This window comes from Pteropus vampyrus, unplaced genomic scaffold (assembly GCF_000151845.1).
Source record: "Pteropus vampyrus isolate Shadow unplaced genomic scaffold, Pvam_2.0 Scaffold20, whole genome shotgun sequence".
Taxonomy (NCBI): domain Eukaryota; kingdom Metazoa; phylum Chordata; class Mammalia; order Chiroptera; family Pteropodidae; genus Pteropus; species Pteropus vampyrus.
The window spans coordinates 14,326,254-14,347,652 of NW_011888801.1; the positions used below are offsets into that span (position 1 = coordinate 14,326,254).

Below are 21,399 nucleotides of genomic sequence, written 5' to 3' on the forward strand. Positions count from 1 at the left end.
GTAAATATAATATATGTAATATAAATGTAATATACAGTCATGTGCTGTTTAATGACAGAGATATGTTTTAAGAAGTGTGTTGTTAGGAAATTTCATTGTGAGAACATCATAGAGTGTGCTTACACAAACTATAAGATGGTATGGCCGACTACACACTTAGGCTGTGTGAGACAGCTTATCGCCTCTAGGCTACAAACCTTTATAGCCTATTACTGTATTGAATACTGTAGGCAATTGTAACACATTGGTAAGTATTTGTGTATCTAAACACATCTAAACATAGAAAAGGTACACTAAAAACATAATATAAAAGATAAAAAATGGTACGCCTATATAGGGCATGACCGTACCTTTACCATGAATAGAGCTTGCAGGTCTGGAAGTTGCTCTGGGTGAGTCAGTGAATGAGTGGTAAGTGAATGTGAAGGCCTAGGGCATTACTGTACACTACTGTAGTCTTTATAAACACTGCACACTTAGGCTACACTAAATTTATAAAACAACATGAGATTAAATCAAGCACAAGGGAAAATAATGTAATTAAGAGACGTGGTAAACATGGGATGTACGAGACTGCCAGGGTAACATGACATACTGTTATAGCAATGTATTTTTTTTTTATTAAAGTAGAAAGAGGACGCTCTAAAATAATGATAAAAAGTATTAGTCTAGTAAATACATGAACTACTAACAGTCATTTATCATTATCAGGTATTACGTTCTAGACAAAATTGTATGTGCTATACTTTAATACAACTGGCAGCACAACGATGTCACTAGGTGATAGGAAATTTTCAGTTCCATTGTACTCTTATGGGACCACCAGTATCTATATGGTCCCTCATTTACCAAAACATCGTTATATGGCACATGACTATATAGACATTTAATATATATCATGTATGTATGTTATATGTAAATGTAACATATATAAATATATACATATATGTAAAATCCTTTCACATACACAGAAAGTTTTCTCTGAAATTCAAACTTATTCAAAAGATGAAGTGCAAAAGAAGTACTAAACTTTGTTATATTGTGTTACAAATTATTTTCTATTTATTTCTTTATATTTTAGAGCATTAAATTGTTTTGAGGGGGTAGAGGTAGCATATCTTATCTATGAATTTCATTTCAAGATAGTAATAGGATCATTTCAATATATTTGTTGTAAAAGAGGGTGCTGGTTGGGATAGAGTTAAGAATCTGCACTAAGGCCTTGCTACTCAAAGTGTGGCCTCGCACCAGCAGAGGTGGCACCACCTGGGATCTCATCAGAAATGCAGACTCTCAGGCCTGCCCAGATGCACTGAATCAGAATCTGCATTTGAGCAGGTTTCCAGGTGAATGGTCTGCTACTGCAGGTTGGGGCGGTGCTGCTCTAAGGGGTCCAGGCAACGGCTATCACCAGGACTCCCATGGGGCAGGACTTGCCCTGCCAGGGCTATCTGAGGCCAGCCTAATGGTACAGCTGCACCAGACCGAAGCCGAGCTCCCCAGTTGCTGCAGGAGCTATGAACTGCTGTTCTGAAAGGACTTCGCCAACAACTGCCATGAAAGTTAGAAGGAAAACTCCTGGGCAACGTCAGCCCCTAGATGGGTGAGGTTTTCTTGAATAGAAATGTGGGAAGCTAGGGATCAGGTTGGGCTTAGTCTTGGCCACTCCTTGTTTCAGGACTTTATCAAGTTCTTCAGCTATGTTCTGTAAAATGGGAGTGACTGAACTGTCATCCTGGACTGGTGACAAGGATTACATGAAAATGTGGAGGAGCCAGTGAGAGTCTGGCCCACAGCAGATGCTCAGGCAAAGCTCTTGAAAGCTCAGTAGGGCTTTTGGACACTGTGCACAGGAGCACAGGAGGCCGTCTGGAGCCCACTCCAGGGAAGACAAGGGCAGCTAAGAATTAGACTCTCAGTGACTCTATGTGAAGCCTGGAGAGTGTGTCCATCTGCCTTTGCTGGCCTTGGAGGATATAGATGTGTCCTTAACTAACTAACTACCTTGCTTTGTTTTCTTCATCCTGCCTAAAGCCTAACATAGCCTGCAACTCACAGCAGATTCTCTATCATGCCCGTGAGCCCAGAAGTAGGTGTCTTTAGAGCAAAATAGGCTTAAAGACTGCCTATGCGGCTTCCGAACTCCCACAGTTGCGGGCCAAGCAGCTGAAAAAAAAATTAAAACCATTTGTCCACCATTTGTTGAGCAGCTGTCATGAGCCAAATTCCAAGGAGAAGGGTCCCTGCCTTACACACTGTCCTCTTGAATGGAAACAAATGCATTTGCACATGTGCCACAAGCTCATAAAAAGAGTCGAGGGTTTGGAACAGGTGGAAAGCTTGGCAACTGTTGATGAGGTGGGCAGACACCATGGAGGAAGGCTCACAGAGCACAGCACAGAGACACACATAAAGCCTGGCGGGAAGGGTGCAGGTTGGGGAGGAGAAAGATCTAGCTATAGCTCTCACCCCATCTATGCTGACTATGCTAGGAATCTCCATGTATCCTTCCGGATCCCCGTCCACCCTTTTCCACCATACTCGGGCCCCTGGAGGCTGACTCCTATGCACTGCCTGTGGCCTCTGGTTGGTGGAACCAAAGCAGTGACAGGACATCTGAAGGAGAGGGTGAAGGGAAGGTCTGAGGAATGCATGTTCCTGGCCCTCTTCCTGTAGCCACCTGGTCTGGCATCGCCTGAGTCCCTCTTTTAAGGATCCTGCTAGTGACACTTCTCCAGCAGCTGCAGGTCTTGCAAGTTTTAAGAATCTCTCCTTCTCTGTCCTCTAAGGTCTAGGGTGAAAACAGATTCCTGCAGGCACTGGTCCCTGAGTGCCTCCTTCTCCCTCCCTCCCTGATTCCCTTAGCCCTGCTTACACCTCTGGGGAGAGCTCCCTCTGGAAACAATGCTCAATTTCCCTGTTTGAGTGTCCCCTCAAGTTGTGACCACCAAATCTAACACTTCTCAGCTTTATGACCTTGGGCTAATAATAATTATTATGTATAACTATAACCATATGTCATCATAAATACAGGACACTTACAAGGAGCCAGAATGTATTAAGGGCTTTTGTTTGGGTGTTTGTTTGTTTGTCTGTTACCCTCATCATCACGACAATCCTATGAGAATGGTATGCAACTGTTTTCCCCATTATTTAGATGGGGAAGGTGAGGCATGGTAAGTTATCAGCTGGTAAGTGAAGAGTTGCCCTTTGACCAAAGTGGTCTAATTCTAGAGCCCTGCTCTTACCCATGTCATCTCTGGGAGCTATAGCATCCCCATCTGTTTTGGAAATTCTGAAGGGAGTTGCAGGGAGAGTACCTCAGAGGAAATGCACACAAGCTGGTAGAAATGTGACATTGAGGCTTGGTGAGAGGCAAGGCTAGAGACAGAAAACAGACAGCCATAAGAACCGTAGTCACTAAAAAGAAAGAGTGAAATGAGAAGGGGTGGAGGATAGTCCAGGGGAACAGGAACACCAACAAGAAAAAGTGGACATTCAGACTGGATGAGAAAAAGGGGAAGTGGAGCCTTTCTAATCCCACCTGCCTGACAGGCACAGCACCAGCACTGTAATTAAATTATAAACACTCTATGAACATTCAGTCTAAGGAAGGTGGTGTCGATCTTCTTTCATTCCATAAATGAGAAAACTGAAGTTCGGAGTGGTTAAGGAAAGTGTCTAAAAACTCAGTCTTAAGTAGCAGAACCAGAATCAAATCCAAGTTCATCTGATCTAGGAGAATGACAGAGGTCAGGGTCCTTAAAACAAAGGAAGGAAGGAATTTGAGGGGACAAAAAGAGAATTTAAATGATATCAGCAATGATCACAGTTGATTTTAGCAGAGTGTAAGGGAGACACATCTTCTCACTCACTTTGCTCAACAGTCACAGGAAAAAAAATCCCTGATTTATGAAAACTTTTTCAGCCACGATGATACTTTGCCCAGAGTACTTCTGCTGTCTGTGGTTTGGTTGTGCTCTCATTCTAGACATGATCTTATCTGTTCTTACCTCTGGATTTCCTCTTGCTGAACACCGACTGCCAGATGATGGTCAGGGTGAAGAGCAGAACACTGAGAATCCCCACACAACACACAAACACGGCATACACATAGAGATCTAAAAGGCAAAGACACAGAGGGTTAATGTCAGGACAGCTCACATCAGAGAAGATACACCAAATAAAATAAACTTCAATAAACTAAAATCAACTCAAAATGAACCACCAACCTAAATGTAAAATATAAACTAGAAAACCTTTGAAAAAAACATAGGAGAAAAATTTTTGGGATCTAGGACTAAACAGAATTTTTAGACTTGACACCAAAAGCACCATCCAAAAAAGAAAAAGTTGATAAATTTGATTTCACAAACTACAACTTTTTTTGCTCCTGAACCACTCATATGAATAGAATGAAAAGGCAAGCTACAGACTGGGAAAAATTATTACAAGGCATAAATCAAACAAAGGACTAGTATCTAGATTTAAAGAACTCTCAAAATTCAACAGTAAAAATAAACGATCCTATTAGAAAATGGGCAGAAACTTAAGACATTTTACCAAAGAGAATGCACAGGGGGCACATGAGAAGATGTTCAACTTCTTTTGCCATTAGAAAAATGCAAATTTCAACCAGAATGAGATCTACTTCATCTATGACAATCACTAAAATAAAAAAGAATGAAAATACCAAATGCTAGCGATGATAAAGATAAACTGGGCCCGTAAGACACTGCTGGTGAGAACGTAAAATGGTACAGCTGCAGTCTCTTAAAAGACATGCCTACAACTAGCATTCAACCCTACGGTTATACTCCAAGACATTTGTTTCAGAGAAATGAAAACTCAAGTTCGCACAGAAACCTGTATATGTATGTTTATAACAGCTTTATTCATAATAGCCAAAAATATGGAAACAGTCCAAATGTCCTTCAGTGGGTGCATGGTTAAACAAACTGTGGTCCATCCGTACCATGGAATACTACTCAGTGATAAAGAGGAACAAACTATTGACCTATGCAGCAACCTGGATGAATTTCCAGAGAATTATGCTGAGTGAAAAAAAAATCCCAAAAGGTTACATACTGTATGATTTTATTTTATATAATGTTTACTTTGTATACCATTCTTGAAACAACAAAATTATAGAAATGGAGAACAGATTAGCGGTTGCCAGAGTTAAGGAGGGAATTGGGGATGGGAGGGATTGGGTTTGGCTATAAAGGACCCTTATAGTGATGGGGATATTCTGTCTCTTGGCTGTATCAATGTCAATATCATGGTTGCTATATTGTACTAGAGTTTTACAAGATATTATCATTGGGAGAAGTTAGGTAAAGGATACAAACCGATACAAAAGATCTATCTCTCTGTATTATTTCCTAGAAATACATGTTAATATACAGTTTTCTCAAAATAAACTTAAAGATCCAATAGTAAAACCATGTTCACATATGTCTTAATCAGTTTGGGCTATGATAACAAAATATAGACTGGGTAGCTTAAATAATAAACACTTATTTAGTTCTCAGAAGATCAAGGCGCTGGCTCATCTGGTGTCTGGTGAGAGCTCTCCTCCTGGTATCTCCTCCTTTCTCTTGGTATCCTCACATGGTGGAGAACAGAGAGGCAGCAAGCAAACCCTCATGGCACCTCCTCTTACAAAGACATGAATTTCATTCATGAGAGCTCCATTCTTATGACCTAATTACCTTCCAAAGGCCCCACCCCCTAACACAATCACATTAAGGGTTAGGATTTCAACAAATGAATTTTGGAGGACACAAACATTTAACCCCTAACAATATACATCCATTTCTTAAACTCCAATGATCAACTTTATCACCAATCTGATTGATAAAATGCTAAGAAAGAGGAAGGGAAGCTAAAAACTTTATGTTAACCTTCTATGCAGCAAAAAGCTACAGATGTTTGAACTTGGCAAATGTTTGAACTTCAAAAAAATGTTTCTCTGCCAACTTAAGTTTCTTCAGTCAATACACATTTATTATCGGCCATGCTCCTACATGGAGCAAGAAATGTAACGATGAACATCCAAAGGTCCTCTCATTAAGAAATCAGAGGCTGCACAGCACCTGTGACAATACAAGTGTGTGCCCAGTACTAGAAACAGGCAGAAAAGGGACCCGACCCAGGGTGGGGAGGCCAAGAAGGGTTCCTAGAAGACAGGAGCTCTACAATGAGTTGTATTTAAAATGACACAGAAAATGCAAATATAGAGAGAATAAAAATATATAGAGAAAAAATATGTAGAGAGAAATAAAGTATTCAGTATCCATTACCCTGGTTTACTTTATGATGCATATGTATATATTTTTGAATTAAAATTGTAGTTTCATATTTTGCTTTTTATTTAATCTCAATTTCTCATTAAGCTCTATTCAAAATTGATTCTGAACTGTTTTTAAAATGTGATAAAAGTTTATCATATTAATATAAGTGGCTAAATATCTTATTGGCTACTCAAACTGTTTCTAAATGTTCTCTATAGCAAATGATTCTATGAAGAGCATCCATAAGCTTAAACCTTAAGGTACCTCTCACATCATGTGCTTATGATTAAGTTCCTAGAAGTGGAATTGCTGAGTCAATAGGAATGTACCTTTGTAAAGCCCTTGGGAACTGGAGAAGCAGTTAGTTAAGTGCTTAAACTGAAAAAGTAAGCATGCTAAGGGTGGTGGAGTGGCTGGCTTCCTCAGCGAGCCTGCAGAAGCAGGTAAGGCTATGGTCAACGACAGAGGAGGAGGGAGAATGGGATGGAATCAGACATCTCGGCTTCCTTCCGCCTCCCCCTCCAGAGCCCCTGCCCCGGGGAAGCCCAGTGCAGATTCTGCCCCTGGAGCCCATGAGCAACTCCCATGGTCTTAGGCTCAGTCGGCTTTCTTGCCTAAGCTACTGTGAGTGGGTTTCTGTTCCTAGAAACTTAGAAGCCTGGACAAAAATAAGTGGAAATCACAACAGAACAAGGTTGCGGGTGAAGGGAGCACCTGCACTAATATTTAAGTTAGCAGGGTAGGTAGAAATGAGGAAATGTCTCCCACAGAGGGGAATTGGGAGCATCATAGAATTCCAAAGGCCAAGAAACTAAAATGTTATAATAAAAATTCCTTAATAACATCAAGTGCTGCTGAAAAACACCCATTGGGTTTTCCCACTGGGAAGCTGCTTGAAAAGTCTTGGAGAAAGTCAATTCAGCAGGATGGTGGGGAACAAAGCCAGAATACAGGGTCAAGGAATTCAATGGTATATGAAGAGTTTGAGATAGAAATAGAGAAAACTTCTATAACCAAAATGAAAACTCCCTTTCCATAGAGAGGTCTCTGTCTCAGATGTGTGAGCTTCATAGATTAATACAACAGAGCATTCTGCAAGTCAGTTAGGAAAGAGGCCTGGGCCTCCGTTTAAACAACTTGAAAGTCTAAAGAACAGAGGAGAGGTCACAGAGCAGAATTCGTGACAAGATACAGGCCAGGCCAAAACATGGAGAACATATGACCAATCCTGGATTTACACACCATTAAGAGAACTAGTCCAGGTTTCGGATTCATTTCTGGCACAAGAAGATGGTGAACAATGCGGTCACATTGTCAGGCCCACAGGCATGAGGCAGGTGGGCGCGACACTGCCTCTCAGGGTTCCGCAGATATGGATCCCTGGACAAAAAGGGCAATTTGGTTTCAGTCTCATCGCTGACATGGAGAAAAAGTGTCTTACTAAAGTTTTTGAGCCACTGTCTTACTAAAGTTTTTGAGCCACTGGAGCAGAGTGACGTGATCCACAAGCTCACCTCTTCATCAGGACACTTTCCTTGGTTCTGGGACTGCAGGAACCAAGGAGAAACAAGGCCAAAGTGAGAATCTCCCACAGAAGCATATCATAGACATCTATGGTCCACTCTGCCCTGGCAGGAGGTGAGGGGCTCCAAGAGGCCCACGTTATGGTTTTAGATCACAGCTTCTTTAACGTGGCACAAAAGGGCTCTCCACAGGCAACTGCGGCTACAGAATCATAAAACATCTGGCCAGTCTGGAAGGCTCAGCTAACCACAAAGCACGCAGGCCCTCCAGGCTGTGAACCCTGGCCAACAGGCACTAGCCACCCGTGTGTGGGTCCCCACAGGCTTCGGAAGGATCATGCCTGCTCTCTGCTGTGTTCTTGAAGCTACATGAACCTTACTGTGACCTTGCAGAGAGAAAAGCTAAAAAAGAACATCTGAGTTTTCCTGGATTGGGCAGCAACTATTACCCCAAAGTTCTCATTTCTTTCTCTGTTCCAAATATTTCTTTTGCTGCTTAAGAACGATCGTCCTGCTTTATCTACTCAAAACACTGAAACTACCTCCCCTATCTTTCTCTGCAAACAAAGGTTGAAATCTGAGCCATTTAAGCTAGGGTCATAAACTCCTAACATTCCAGGGCCACTTTTCTCTAGGTGACCTAGAGCAAAGCTGTACCCTGCTCCACAGAGGCAGCTTCGGCTCTGCTCCAGGTAGCCGTTCTGAGGCTGAAATGCCTGTCCAATGTTGCCTTATCTTTTGACTTTTCCTTAACTTTTATGTAAACACCCTTCTAATTATAAATGTTGACTCAAAGGTTTTAAAACAGACCAGGCCAAACAATGCTTGTACAGAGACTGAATCCAAGCTTTCAGTTCCAAATTTAACAAAACGTCTGCACTTAACCAAATCTGGGATTCACTTTTAAAATACTACTTATACCTGCACACTTAAAATAGTTCTAAAAATCTTGTTATATTCCCCAAATTCATTTGCAGTTTTGTCTTTTGCCATTGGACTTCCTAAGGCATCAGTGTCATTTTTAGGCTCAATTGCAAGCCGCCATGCAGAAAATGTCTCCCCACGGCCCCCAGCTCAAGCCTCCCTGAAGCAGATGGTGGGGCCAGCCGGCAGGCTGGCGTGATGCTCACTTGGCAGGGAGGCAGAGATGGGGTGCACAGTGTCCGCGTGCCAGTTCCCTTGCTTCCAGAAAGCCAAGCCACAGCAGGCCAGTCCGAGTAGACTCAACAAAAGGCAGACAGCACAGCACCTGTTGCCCAGCAACCCCGAGGCCTACAGGGGTATTCAGAGCTGCTTTGAAACCTGGTAACTCCAGCATTCCTCAACAGAATGAAGGAACCCAATTCTCTTGAACCACACTGAATCTAGAAAGTCAATGCCAGTCCTCTCCATTTCTAAGGCAAATGCAAATGTCCAGATCACAGTTCTGTGAAGAAAACTTGTATTTCTGCTGTATTTTTTAAAATCTAGCCTGTAATATCATCTTACTTGGGGCAAAATACCTGAGCAACAGCCCAGAGGGATTTTAACTCACTCTAGCATCTTACCAAGAGGCCTGACAATGCCTTTTTTGTGTTGCTGGCACACAGCCAGGCCCAACTAAGCCTAGGAGGATGGATATCCCTCATCAAGAACTACTGCAGCTCACTGTCCAGGAACAAAAGGGCAAAGGCCCGGGATCACATGCCAGAGAATTTCAACCATATCCTGACCTGACCAACACTATGGCTGGGTTAAGAAAGCAAAACCCACAAAAGCTGCTGCTGAAATCATAGGAAAAGAGCACTGTGGAAACAGCTGCTCTGAGGCATTATGCAGAGTGAGAGTGCTAATTCTGCTGCCCAGAGGGGACCTAGTTTTCTGTGTTGAGAAGAAAGGGCAATTTGGGCCATGGACATTGTGCAGAGAGTTAGGTAGAGGGTAATCCTGAGATTCTGTAGCTACACATGAATTATAAAATATTAATTACACAAAGTGTTTTAGGGATGCTAATTATGCTGCAATGTATATGGGGACTAAATGCTACAATCCTTCCAAATATACAAAGTCTGGGTCTTTGTACCCTGGTATTTTCAATATATGGTCCTCAGACCACTTGCACTGGAAACACTTGGAGCCTCGATAAAGTGCAAATTCTTTAATCACTTCCTAAATGTAATAACCAGAATTTTTTGCGGGGGAGGGAAGGTGGGAGGGAAGCACAGAGTCTGAGTTACTAACAAGTCCTGAAAAGATCTTTAGGCATCTGATGATAAATAGGGTTCCTGCTGTCATAGCTGCCAATGACCTGCCTCGAGGCACCACCCAGACATCTCCATAACACACCTTCACAGTGCCTGGGTTATAGGGCAGCTCCAGAAACATGGACTAAATTAATAGCTTTTTCTACTGCTTCACCCCAGGAAGAATAAAGTCACTTTCATGTCTTTGCTAATGAACAAGCAGGCATTCACTGAATGAAAGGCTAAGGGAGGGAATTTGGGATTATTTTGCTAGAAGAAGGTCATCAAATAAAGAAAAAAAAAGGCAGCTACAAAGCATGCAGATGAAAATCAGAGAATACAAAGAATCACTGTTAGAGTAAATCACAATCTGAGAGACACAATATTTATGACTTTAAAATGAAACAATAAATCATAATGGCCTACCTAGGTGACATCTTATAGTTTGCAAATGATGTTCATAGTTATGGTTACATTTTTCCAAGAGAGAAAGTACCTCAACCAACTGTTTTTAATTAGCTTTTAGAAGGGTAGGTTTGACCAAATGCTCTCTTCTAGGGCTAGCTCTGCTTCCACACCTGTTGAAGTACCAAAAAGGGATTGCGAGGCCCCAAGACACACACATCTCCTTAGATCCTTTTGACAAGGTCATCCCCATCAATAAATGCCACAAGATGCAATCCTTTATAATTTCCTGATCATCTCTTACATTAATTGGTTTTGTACAGATCAAAGGCTCTGACTGAGAACTCACAATGTACATTCTTTCATTACTTACGGTCATAACCTTCAACTTCTTTCTAATAACAATCTCTGTGAACTTTTCTTTCTCTTAGGTTAGTTTTCTCAGCCTCAGAACTCTTGACATTTGGGGCCAGATAATTCTTTGTTGTGGGGTTCTAATCTGTGCAATGCAGGCTGTTTTGCAGCATCCTTGGCTTGTACCCAATAGATGCCGATAGCATCAAAATGCTAGTTGTGGCAACCAAAAATGTATACATAGGTTGACAAATGTCCCTTGGATTCTCACCTCCTGTTGAGAATCACTGCTCCAAGGCTCAAGTTGGAGCCTGCATCAAAACCACCCAGATGGCTGGGTACCACCCCCAGATTTTCTGAGTCTGTGAGCAAGGATGGTGCCAAACAAAGTACATTGGTAACAGCCTCCCAGGTGATGCTGATACTGATGCTGCTGGTCTGAGACTAACTTTGGGAAACACTACTCTATGCTCTGGCTGCACCCTGGAGTCATCTGGAGAGCTTTAAACAAGTTCCAAGTCAGTCAGAATCTCTAGAGATGTGATGCAGGCCTCAGTGTTTTAAAAGAATCCCCAGTGATTTCCAAATGGGTTGAAAATCACTTGCTTAAGGTTTTCAAACTATTGCTAGAATCCTAAATTCCTTAAGAACCTAAGATAAAATTAGTTAGAGTGATGTACTTTCCATTTTTATATTACTTGACGATCCTTCCCTAATATCACCTGGGAGTAGACTTTCTGGAGCAAAACAAAACAAACAACCCTAAATTATGCAGTTTGGGGCTTTCACTTTCACTCCTTCAAAACCTGTGGGCACATACCACCAGAAATTCCTGTCCTACTCTTAAGTTTCGGACAAGAAAACAACTTGATGTGGCAAAACTAAAAAGTTAAGGTCTTTCCTCTTATTCTTTTCCTTTTTTTTAATTATCTAAAAGTGAGATAGCATCTTATCATAAAGAAATATGCAAGCTTTACCTTCAAAAAATGCCCAAGTCGCTTTCTTTTTATCAAAGGATGAGTCTTCTGAAGCTTTGAGAGAAATCACTGTAAGACAAAAAAGAAATGGCAAAGCATGTAGTAGAGTAGCTTATGGACCTGACCCACAGTGCAATCCAAAATAATGCCATACGACTTAAATGGCACTTAGATTTATAAAGTAATTTTTCACATTTGCAAAACCACATTTAAGTGTCACAAGTCACATGCCAAGGATAGGTGTGATGACTTACACATAACAACTGGGAGTCCTGAGGCAGCAGAGAGGAAAATTAAATTCTCTGTTTAAAAGCCAATAAATGGCAAAGCTGGGACCCAGTATGGTAGAAATCCCACTTGCCCCTTATACTTGCAAAATAGTTTCCCAATAGGAATTCCAAAAACCAAAACATTATTTATTTTACCATTTAGTATCACAAGATAGAGAAGGCTGAGGTCATCTGATGACTCAGGGTCAGTGCTCTAAGCACCATTCTCTGTGCAGGACAGTCACACAAAGCAATGGACATCTGATTTGAGATTATGTTGTCTGCTTTCAGTCAGTGGTTGATCACTGCACTCACTGTGCCTGCTTTCAACAGTCAGGGACACAGAAGTGAGTTATACTGTGTTAAACCTTGAACATCATACTCAAGAGTCTGGAGCCAGGGAAAGGTTCTGGGCAAAGGGGTAACATAATCATTGGTAAAAATCTAAAAATTAAAATGTCAGGGAATTAAAATACTGTCCTACAGAACTTTATAAGATGATGGAAATATTCTATGTCTACACTGTATACATAGAGCAGCCACTGGCCACATGTAGTTATTTAGCATGTGAAATGTAGCTAGTCCATATGGGACTGAGAAACTGAATTTGTAATGGTATTTCATTTTCATAAATTTAAATTTAAATAGGGACATGTGGTCAGTGGCTACTATGTTAAAGAACTCTAGAAAAAGAGAATCTAGGACCCAAATAAAAATGATCTATCATCTATCTATCTACTACCTATTTATATCCCTGTCTCCCTCCCTCTCTATCTTTTTTTGTCCTTCAGAGAACAGTTAGGGTAGCTGAAATATATATGCACATATATAATTGTATAATTATGTAATACAGATATATTTATGAAATATAAATATGTAGTTAGAAAAGCTGAAATGCAGATTTTTTTCCAGATTTTTCAGCTTTTCGAATGTTCCCAGGGGGGCTTTGGTATGCTATAAGTTAGTCTACCATTACCAAAGAACTCCTCCCCATTAGAACCTAAATTCCCTAAAACCAAAAGTTGTATTTCCACCTCTATATTCCCATAATTTGGCACACTGCCTGGCAACTGGCAGGTGCCTAGTAAATAAATGATCTATTTCTGACAGCCCCACAAAGTAAGCAATCTGGACATCCAAGAAAGAATTTAGTGGATATTTGGTCTTACACATATTAGATATGTCAGACAATTTATCTGCCATCCTTCTTGCTTAATTTGCCCCCCACACAGCCCCTGTAATTGCTGACTGCCAGAGCAACCAATCAGATTCCCCTTTCAAGAATTTAAACTAAGAAACAGAGTATAAATGGTTATTGTGGACCCTGGGGCTGATTTGGGGTGGACAGTTGTTTGGAAAATAGGAAAGCGGAATAGAGCAAAGGGCAAAACCTGTAAGAGAAAGGTAGAGGTAAGAGGACCTGTAGGACTGAAAGACTTGATCTTGATGGCACTTTGGATCTCAAAAGGGTTGATTTATTGTGTTTGCTATCCTTGCATTCTATGATTTCTGTATCCTTAAACTATCCCCTCCTCTCTTCTGAATTAGCTTGAATGGGTTTCATAGTTTCAAATAATTGAGCCTAGGCTAGGATAACCATGAAGAGTCCTAATGAAGACATTACAGGAATGAGAAAGAAATGCATCTCTAAGGAATTTGTTTTCGAGAGGTCAAGGATGCCCATTGTGGTCCAAAGCCTTACCACTGCAAGTGTGGTCCATGGAACAGCAGCTTCAGTGTCTCCTTGGGGCTGGTCAGAAGTGCAGAATCACATTATTCCCAATCCAGGTCATTTGCTGGTTATGTGACCTTGGGAAAGTCACTTAACTTCCCGGTGCCTTAGTAGCCTTATTTATTATGTAGTGATTACAAGAAGTCCCTACTTTCAGGGTAAATGTGAGTATCAAATGGGTAAATATATGAGAAGTGCTCAGAACAGTGCCTGAGACCTAGTAAGCCATTCATAACCATAAAGATGTTAGCTCCCTAAGATAGGAGTTTTAGTCTATTTTATGACCTGCTTTAATTTCCGCACTTAATTCCAACATGGTCCTTTGTTGGCAGCCTAGACTTTGTCCTAGACTGTGAATCTTCAATTGTCCCAATGGTCCAAAAATAAAGAGAGTTCTTGTGGCTAAATGTCTACAGCTCAAATAAGCTATTATCATTCTAACGAAGGCAAGTGCCTTCAGACAACTTTTTATTCATCTTTCACTTTTTTTCTTTTGAGAAATTGTGGACCCTTTGTTTAGTCCAAATACAATTCCCTTTGCCTTATTTGGGAAAGAAGAATAACAAGGTCTCCCCAATCACCTTCAGGAGATGTGAGCTGAAAGAGCCAGCAAATTGGGATTCTAAGCTAATGAGGCTCTAAGCAAGGAATTCATGGATGCTCTCCATTTTCCCCTAGTGCAACTATTTCATGGGAAAGTGCAGCAACTTTTGTCAGCAACACTGATCATAATCTTATCTGTTCCTACAAGAAAGAGAAATCTTTACATGAATTCTGCTAGAGTTTCAGAAGTTTTCCCAAGGTTCCACATAACTTTCTTGTTTCAGCTGCTAATCCTATGCTATCTCAAAGTAAATCTGATACGTTGTCAAGCCATGTGTCTGAGTCTACAAACCATAAAGAAACACCGTGATATAAAGCCAGGCTGACACAACATCAGGGCTTTGTCATGGACAGAAGTGGGTTCACCGACTTTATTAATGCACCCCCTTCCATGACACAGCTGTGCGTGGCTGACATAATTTACCACAGTCAGCCTGGAGATGCTGAGTGTAAGAGGCCACAGCAGAATAGACAGGATGGCAGAGGATGATATACTTCAAGGTAATACTTTGCTTGACTGAAGAAAGAGTGGCAAATTTTTCAATCACTGATTATTAATGTTGCTCAAAGACTCTCTGAAATAAAATGCAAATCTCTTGATGAAAGAGCATGAATGACTTTAGAAAGTAACAGCTTTTTATCTGTCACTTTCAATCTTTGTTCACTTCACCTTGTGATCCAGCCAGACTCTGAGACCACTGGGGAAAAGGCAACATGCAATCTTTCATATCCCAGGTCCTGGTTATTCCTAAGCATTAGTGCAGGGGAACTGAAAGTCCTTACCTATCATTTGGACAGTTCTCAGTTTAATCCCTCAAAGATTAGGGATTCATGTGCATTCATCCAGTCTTTTAACCAATGGGTTGTCATATGGGGTCTTGATGGTGGGTGGGGGCCGCACTCCTCTGTGCTGGGTTTTCTGAGGAGGGGAAGAGGAACAGGACAACAGTCCCTGCTCAGGAAGGAGCATGACTGATGAGAGTAACATTCCCTGACACTCCTCAGGCTCCCATCCTCACTCACCCTCCCTCTTACACCTGGCCTGGGAAGCTGGGCCCCTGATCCAGGTGAGCTTCTGACATACTGCCCCTTTCTGAGTGAGAAGAACATGGTCAGTGCCCTCAAGGTGGCCTTGTTCTCTGAGACTGGCCTTTCGACAAATAGCTAATGTGAAGGTGGGCAGTGTTTGTCGCCTTGGGAAGGTCTCGTTATCCCAGTTGCTGGGAGTGTTGTCAGCTCTGCTTCCCAGGGAGCCTTGTCTGGGGCCACTCATGTGCATCCTCCTCTTCTATTCTTCTTTTCTCCAGGGGTCCCAGGAGGGTAAGCAGTGCAAGGACCCCCTCTTCCCACAGGGTGTGGGGTCTGGGAGAAGGCAAAGACAAGGGTAGTACGAATGATCAGAAAAGCAGAAGGAAGCCCATTTGGCCTCAGTGCCAAACCACTTTTCTCAATACACCTTCATCAGAAATAGGGTAGGCATTTGGTTTTTGTCGGACTCTTATGTCTATTTATGAATTGGATGGGGTCACAATGGAGAGGGAGAGCAAAAAGCACTCCAAAGCTGACCTATTTGACCACTTTGTAATTTCCTGGGGACCCGGTGCCTGGGGGACACAGCCCATCTGCCCTTATGGTGAGGTGGTGGGCCAGATGACTGAGCTGTAGGCTGTACTGCTCCACTCCCATCCCTGAGAGCAGAGTCAGATGAAATCTAATAAGCGGCATGTTGTGAGAGCCACCATGTCTCAGCTCCTCTGTGAAGAACTGGTTGAAAGTGGCCACAGGATCAAACAGTCCTGAAGAATGCAGTGCAGAGGTACTGAGACACACCGATTATATCAGCCTTATGTCTGGAGGAAGCAGGGTGGAAAGAATGAATCTTAGTCAAATCCCCTCTGATAGGGGCCTGTGGGGAAACTGTCACCCAGAGAAGTGTGAAAATGAAGAGCCTTGATGCCTTTTCACAGGCTGTGACAGACAGTGTCCCCTGAGTTCATGCCAAGACCCTGTGACAATGCTCTCTGGATGGGGGGCCTCCCGTTCTCTTCCTGGTTTCATGTTCACTGATGATACTGATACCTTTATCTGAACTTGCATTGAAGAACTGACCCTGCCATCCATGGAACAGATGGCTGACAATTTTAAAAGCCCTGGGAAGGGCCCCTTTTTCTCAGCATTCTTTGCTACCTGCTCACCTGTGTCTCTAGTTCCTTTAGTAAAGAATCCTACAATTGCTCTCTCGATAAGATGGCCACACTAGTAGTACCAGTGAGTGCTCCTCCAGCCACTCCAGCCCTAGCCCCATCCCTGACCCCAACCTCAGCTCCAGTGCTGGTTCCAGCTCCAACTCCAACTGCATCCTCATCCCCACACCTGGCTGCAGTAGCAGGTATGACCACAACTCTAGGTCAGACCCTGCCTCAATGCCAGGCCCAGTGCAGACCCCAGCATAGTTACTGGCTGGTCCTGCTCTACCAGGCCCCCAGCAGCCATAGTCCAGTTGCACCAAGTCACTTTGGCCTCCATCATGAGTGGCTATGAGAGATGCAACAAAGGTGCAGCCCAAGTTATCAGGACCCTGCTGGGAACTGCTGACAAGCACAGAGTGGAAGTCACCAATTGCTTTTCAGTGCCAATGAGTCAGAAGAAGAGGTTGCTGTTGACATGGAATTTGCTAAGAACATGTATGAATTGCTCAGGAAAGTCCCTCCCAAATGAGCTCATCCTGAGCTGATATGCTACAGGCCATGATATCACAGAGCAGTCTGTGCTGATCCATGAGTACTACAGCTGGGAAGCCCCAAACCCATTCACCTCATGGTGGACTGGAGCCTCTGGAACAGCCGCATGAACATCAAGACCTATGTCAGCACTTTAATGGGTATCCCTGGGAGGACCATGGGAGTGATGTTCCCACCTCTGACCATGAAATATGCATTTTTGGACACTGAATGCATTGGAGTTGACCTGATCCATGAAGACCTGCTTTAGCCCCAACTGGATAATTGGACTCTCAAGTGACTTGCAGCAAGTAGCAGAGTCATTGGCTCGCATCCCGGATGCCCGAAGCACAGTGTTGCAGTATGTGGAAGACATACTGTCTGGAAAGGTGTCAGCTGACAAACTGTAGGCTGCTTCTTGACTAGTCTAGTTAACCGAGTATCCAAGCCAGTTCCTGATGACATCAAGACCATGCTCAACAGCAGCATCAATGACCTGCTGATGATGACCTACCTGGCAGTCTCAGACTGCCTTCAATGAGAAACTTGTAAACCTGTGAAAGCAGCACCCTTGCTATGCTGGGCCCCAACCTCAGGACTCATAATGGAATGAAGAAATGCCTTCTTGTTGTTTGAGTCACACTGACCCAGTCAACTGCTTGTGACTCTAAATAAACATAGCCTAACTTTTCTAAATTAAAAAACCAAAAATCCTACAATTAAAAGAGCTTAAACTGCATCCATTTAAAGTAAGGTGCGTATTTCTGATACAGAAAGCCTTCCAGGATGCAAGTATTGATGGAGAGGGGCATAGAGAGTGCCCTGGCACAGAAAGAGGAGTAAGAGGCTGCAGGGAGCAGTGGCAGGACTGCAGGGAAAGACCCCAAGTTTGGGAGACATATCTTCACCTTTCTCTTTCTACTGTTGGTCAGGCAAGGCTAAAGTATTCTCCAGATCTTGACTGTACAGGGTATTGCCTTCATTTAGTACCCCAAAACCAAGATTTCTAAAACTTCAGCGTGCAGGAGAATTAATTGGGATTCTTGTTACAATGGAGATTTCCAGACATCACCCTGAGCTTCTGGTTCGAGATATCTAGGGAGAGCTTAGGAATCCGCCTGACTAGGGAACTTACCACTGAGGACGTTCTGAGCTCGAGGTCCCAGGGCCCCATGTGGGAAGCCCTGCCTCATACACTCCTGGTAGAGAGGTGAGCACATGGGAGAAGGGATCCAGCTCATGAGGAACTGGGCCCTGGGCCTCAATCTCCTGTCCCAGACTAGGAACTAAGCCAATGCCTCTACAATTTCAAAAGTAAGAGCAAAACATAGGGACTAAGCCTATCTCACAAGTTGTTTACAAAGGACTCCAAAAGGGTCCCTTTAAATAGCAAGTCTTAGTACAGAGAAATACGAAGTGAAAAACATGGCTTTAGAGGAAGTTATTTTCAAAAGGGCAGGCATCTATAAGGATTGATGTGTCTTCCCATGTGGCTCGAATTGGGAAACGAGAGAATTTGAGTCAGAGAGACCTTCCTTCAATGATTATCTAATACTTTGCACCCTCACTACCTGCTGAACGTGTTGCCTTAGAATACATCATTCTGCTTTACTTGTTTATCTTGTTCCTTGTCCCTTTCCCAAGATGAAGGGAAAGAAGTGCATCTGTTTTCTTTACTTCCTAGAATCCTTCTTGGCCCATAATCATAGCTGCTTTTTGAATGAATGAATGAATAGAATGAACATTATGCCCTATTGGTGGGTTAAGGTCTTCCAAAGGGAACTTGATGCTGGGACCACAACATTGTTATATTCTGGGAGGAAGGGAGGAGAGGCCAGGGACGGGGCCCTGTCCTATGCAGCCACTCTCCTTCAGTCGGAAGCCCTGCCTCAGAAGCAGTGGGAAAGCATCAGCACACCAGGCTGTCAACGCTGCCTTTTTCTCAATGTTCTGGCCTTGGAGTTGCATGATTTGGGACTATTACGATTTACTTTATAGCCTCTGAGTTCTTAGTTTCTTACAGAATGAAGGCAGGAAGTCCTCAAATCTTAAGGAGAAGACAATTCTTAAGTTCTTTCAAGGTGAAAGGAAAGGAGCAAAAGTTTAAGGCCCTGGTCCCTGGCATGTAGATCTTGCTAATTTCCACCCAGGGGTATAGAAATCTGGAGAGCAGACACCATTCTGCCTCAGTTTCCACAGGCAGCATTTTGCACAGATCAGTGGGAAAGAAAAACCTATGGGGACCAGAAGAGGTTAGTGATATGAAATATGCACAAGAAAAGACCCTTAAATAAAACAAAGATGAGTTGACACTTTTGCTCCAAATTAAAAAAAAAAAAAAAGGTAATATAATTGGTTCACTGGCCTTTCTTATTCAATGATGGTTCCCAAGGAAAAACATTAATGTAGCTGTGTCCCCACTATTTATAACTGGAACAGTTGTTCTCAAAGAAGACAACTGCAGCCCCAAAAAAACACAGAGACCTTTTCTGCTTCTGCTTTAGAAATTTGCCTATTGCTTCCATTTGAGGTCGCCTCTCCAAGATTCAGGCCAAAGGCAATCTCTCTTGGGGCTTGGACAAAGCCATGTATGTGAGTAGGACCTCTGAGTGACCTGCACTAATGGAGCTGCTGATGAGAAACAGAAAAGCTCTAGCTTTGTCTATTTCAAGCCACTCTTTGCTTTTGTATTCTATGACAAATTCTAGAAAATAAACCAAAAGAGCAAACAAAAAAGCATAATAAATAGACTTCCCATTGTGACAAGGCAGTTGGAAATTTGCATTCTGAGATGGAATCAGCTACAGAATACAAAGGCCATGTGTGTCCTTAGGAAATTTTGAAACTTAGGGCTTGATACAACTCCAGGATAAGTCTATATTTTCGCTTGCTATCACTTTCCACTCTTTGTGGCCATTAATTAAAATGACATTTACCAAAGAGTTTAGATAAACCATTCTTTCTTTCACCCCCTCACCCCCCCAAAAAAAATGTTACCAAGCCTTTTGTGTACCAGGTGTGAGGATTCATTTAAGAAGTATCTGGCAGGGTCCCTGGAGTTGAAGTCCCTGGTCAGGTTCACCATACCAATCTTTCCTCTTATCACTGTCCACCCCGGCCCTCACCAAACACAGACATGCATACAACTCCATCAAGTTATTTGCAAACTCCTCTTTTCCCTGGCTACATTTTGCTCAGGCTACTTCATTTCCTGACATGGCATAGCCCATAACTGTCATAGCCCTTCTCACCCTGGGGGCCCCAGTAGAATCCCACATCCTCCCAGGTGACCTTCTCATATTCCCCCAAGAATGTACCTTTGTCTCTCCCTTACTCCCAGGCTAGAGTCACCCTCTTATATGGCCCTTTCACACCCTCATTTTTTTAGCCCTTGATAATGTCTACCAGATTTGTACTCATATCTACATATGTCTCCTTCCCTAGATTATGAGGCTGCGACCCCAGGAGAGTAGAGATCAAACCTCTCCACTCTCACCTCTCTTGGGCAAGTCGTAGTGATCACAGGCTCATCAGCTGGGGCTGAATACATGTTTGCTCAGTTTATATTTTATAGCTCTTAAATTCTTCCAAGAAAAAGGCAGTTGGAATAAAGGTAGTGGTGTTTAAATTGCACTCCAGTTGTCAATTTGTTTTCTTTGAGTATCTGGACCTGTTGACACTTTAAACATCATGATGTGTGCTTGTTTAATTAAGCAGTGGCACTAAATGTTTAGTTAATCTCATTCCTAATTATCTCTTCCATGTCTCCGGAGAAAAAGAAATTATTTAATTTCTTCCACTGAAACTTGAAATATCCGTTCCCTGTGGTAGTACTTGCAGATCCAATTATTAAATTCCCTGTAACATTTTGAGGTTAAATAGTCAGATAAGAAATTATATTATAATTTCATCTTTGTCCCTGAATACTTTTAGGTAACAGTTTTTTCCATTTGCATTGTCTACTCTTCACATTTAAAGCTAACTTATATGATTGTAAGTCAAATAACAGTTTGGCTTATTAAAATATGTTATTTGGTGTTAAATTAAAATACTGATTAAACTTCAGGAGATGGTCCTTGCAAATTGCTTCTATTATAGGCATTTTTCACTGTTGAAGACATCTACACCTAAAAGTAGAGTTTTACTTCGGCTCAGAATATCAGACTGCTTCTGAGTCTGTGGTTGGCACAGCTGGGCTGAAAAGCCATTGAGGATAATGTATTATGAAGTTTGGGGAATCAAAACTGTTGAACCCTAAGAGCAGAAGCCTAAAATGAATGACAATGCCACTCTTGTGA

The 21,399-nt window shown here is 42.3% G+C and overlaps 1 protein-coding gene and 1 pseudogene across 1 annotated transcript in view; one reads left to right on the plus strand and one right to left on the minus strand.

Moving 5' to 3' along the window:
• The window catches only part of VSTM4 (V-set and transmembrane domain containing 4), a 92,762-nt gene that overhangs the window by 46,725 nt on the left and 24,638 nt on the right, over positions 1–21,399 (minus strand). Inside the window, exons 4-5 of the mRNA XM_011355461.1 lie at positions 11,778–11,846; positions 4,014–4,121 (exon numbers count right to left, since the gene is read on the minus strand). Coding sequence (XP_011353763.1) covers positions 4,014–4,121; positions 11,778–11,846 — 177 coding nt within the window. The remainder of the gene's footprint in view (positions 1–4,013; positions 4,122–11,777; positions 11,847–21,399) is intronic.
• LOC105288938 lies at positions 16,629–17,661 on the plus strand (annotated as a pseudogene).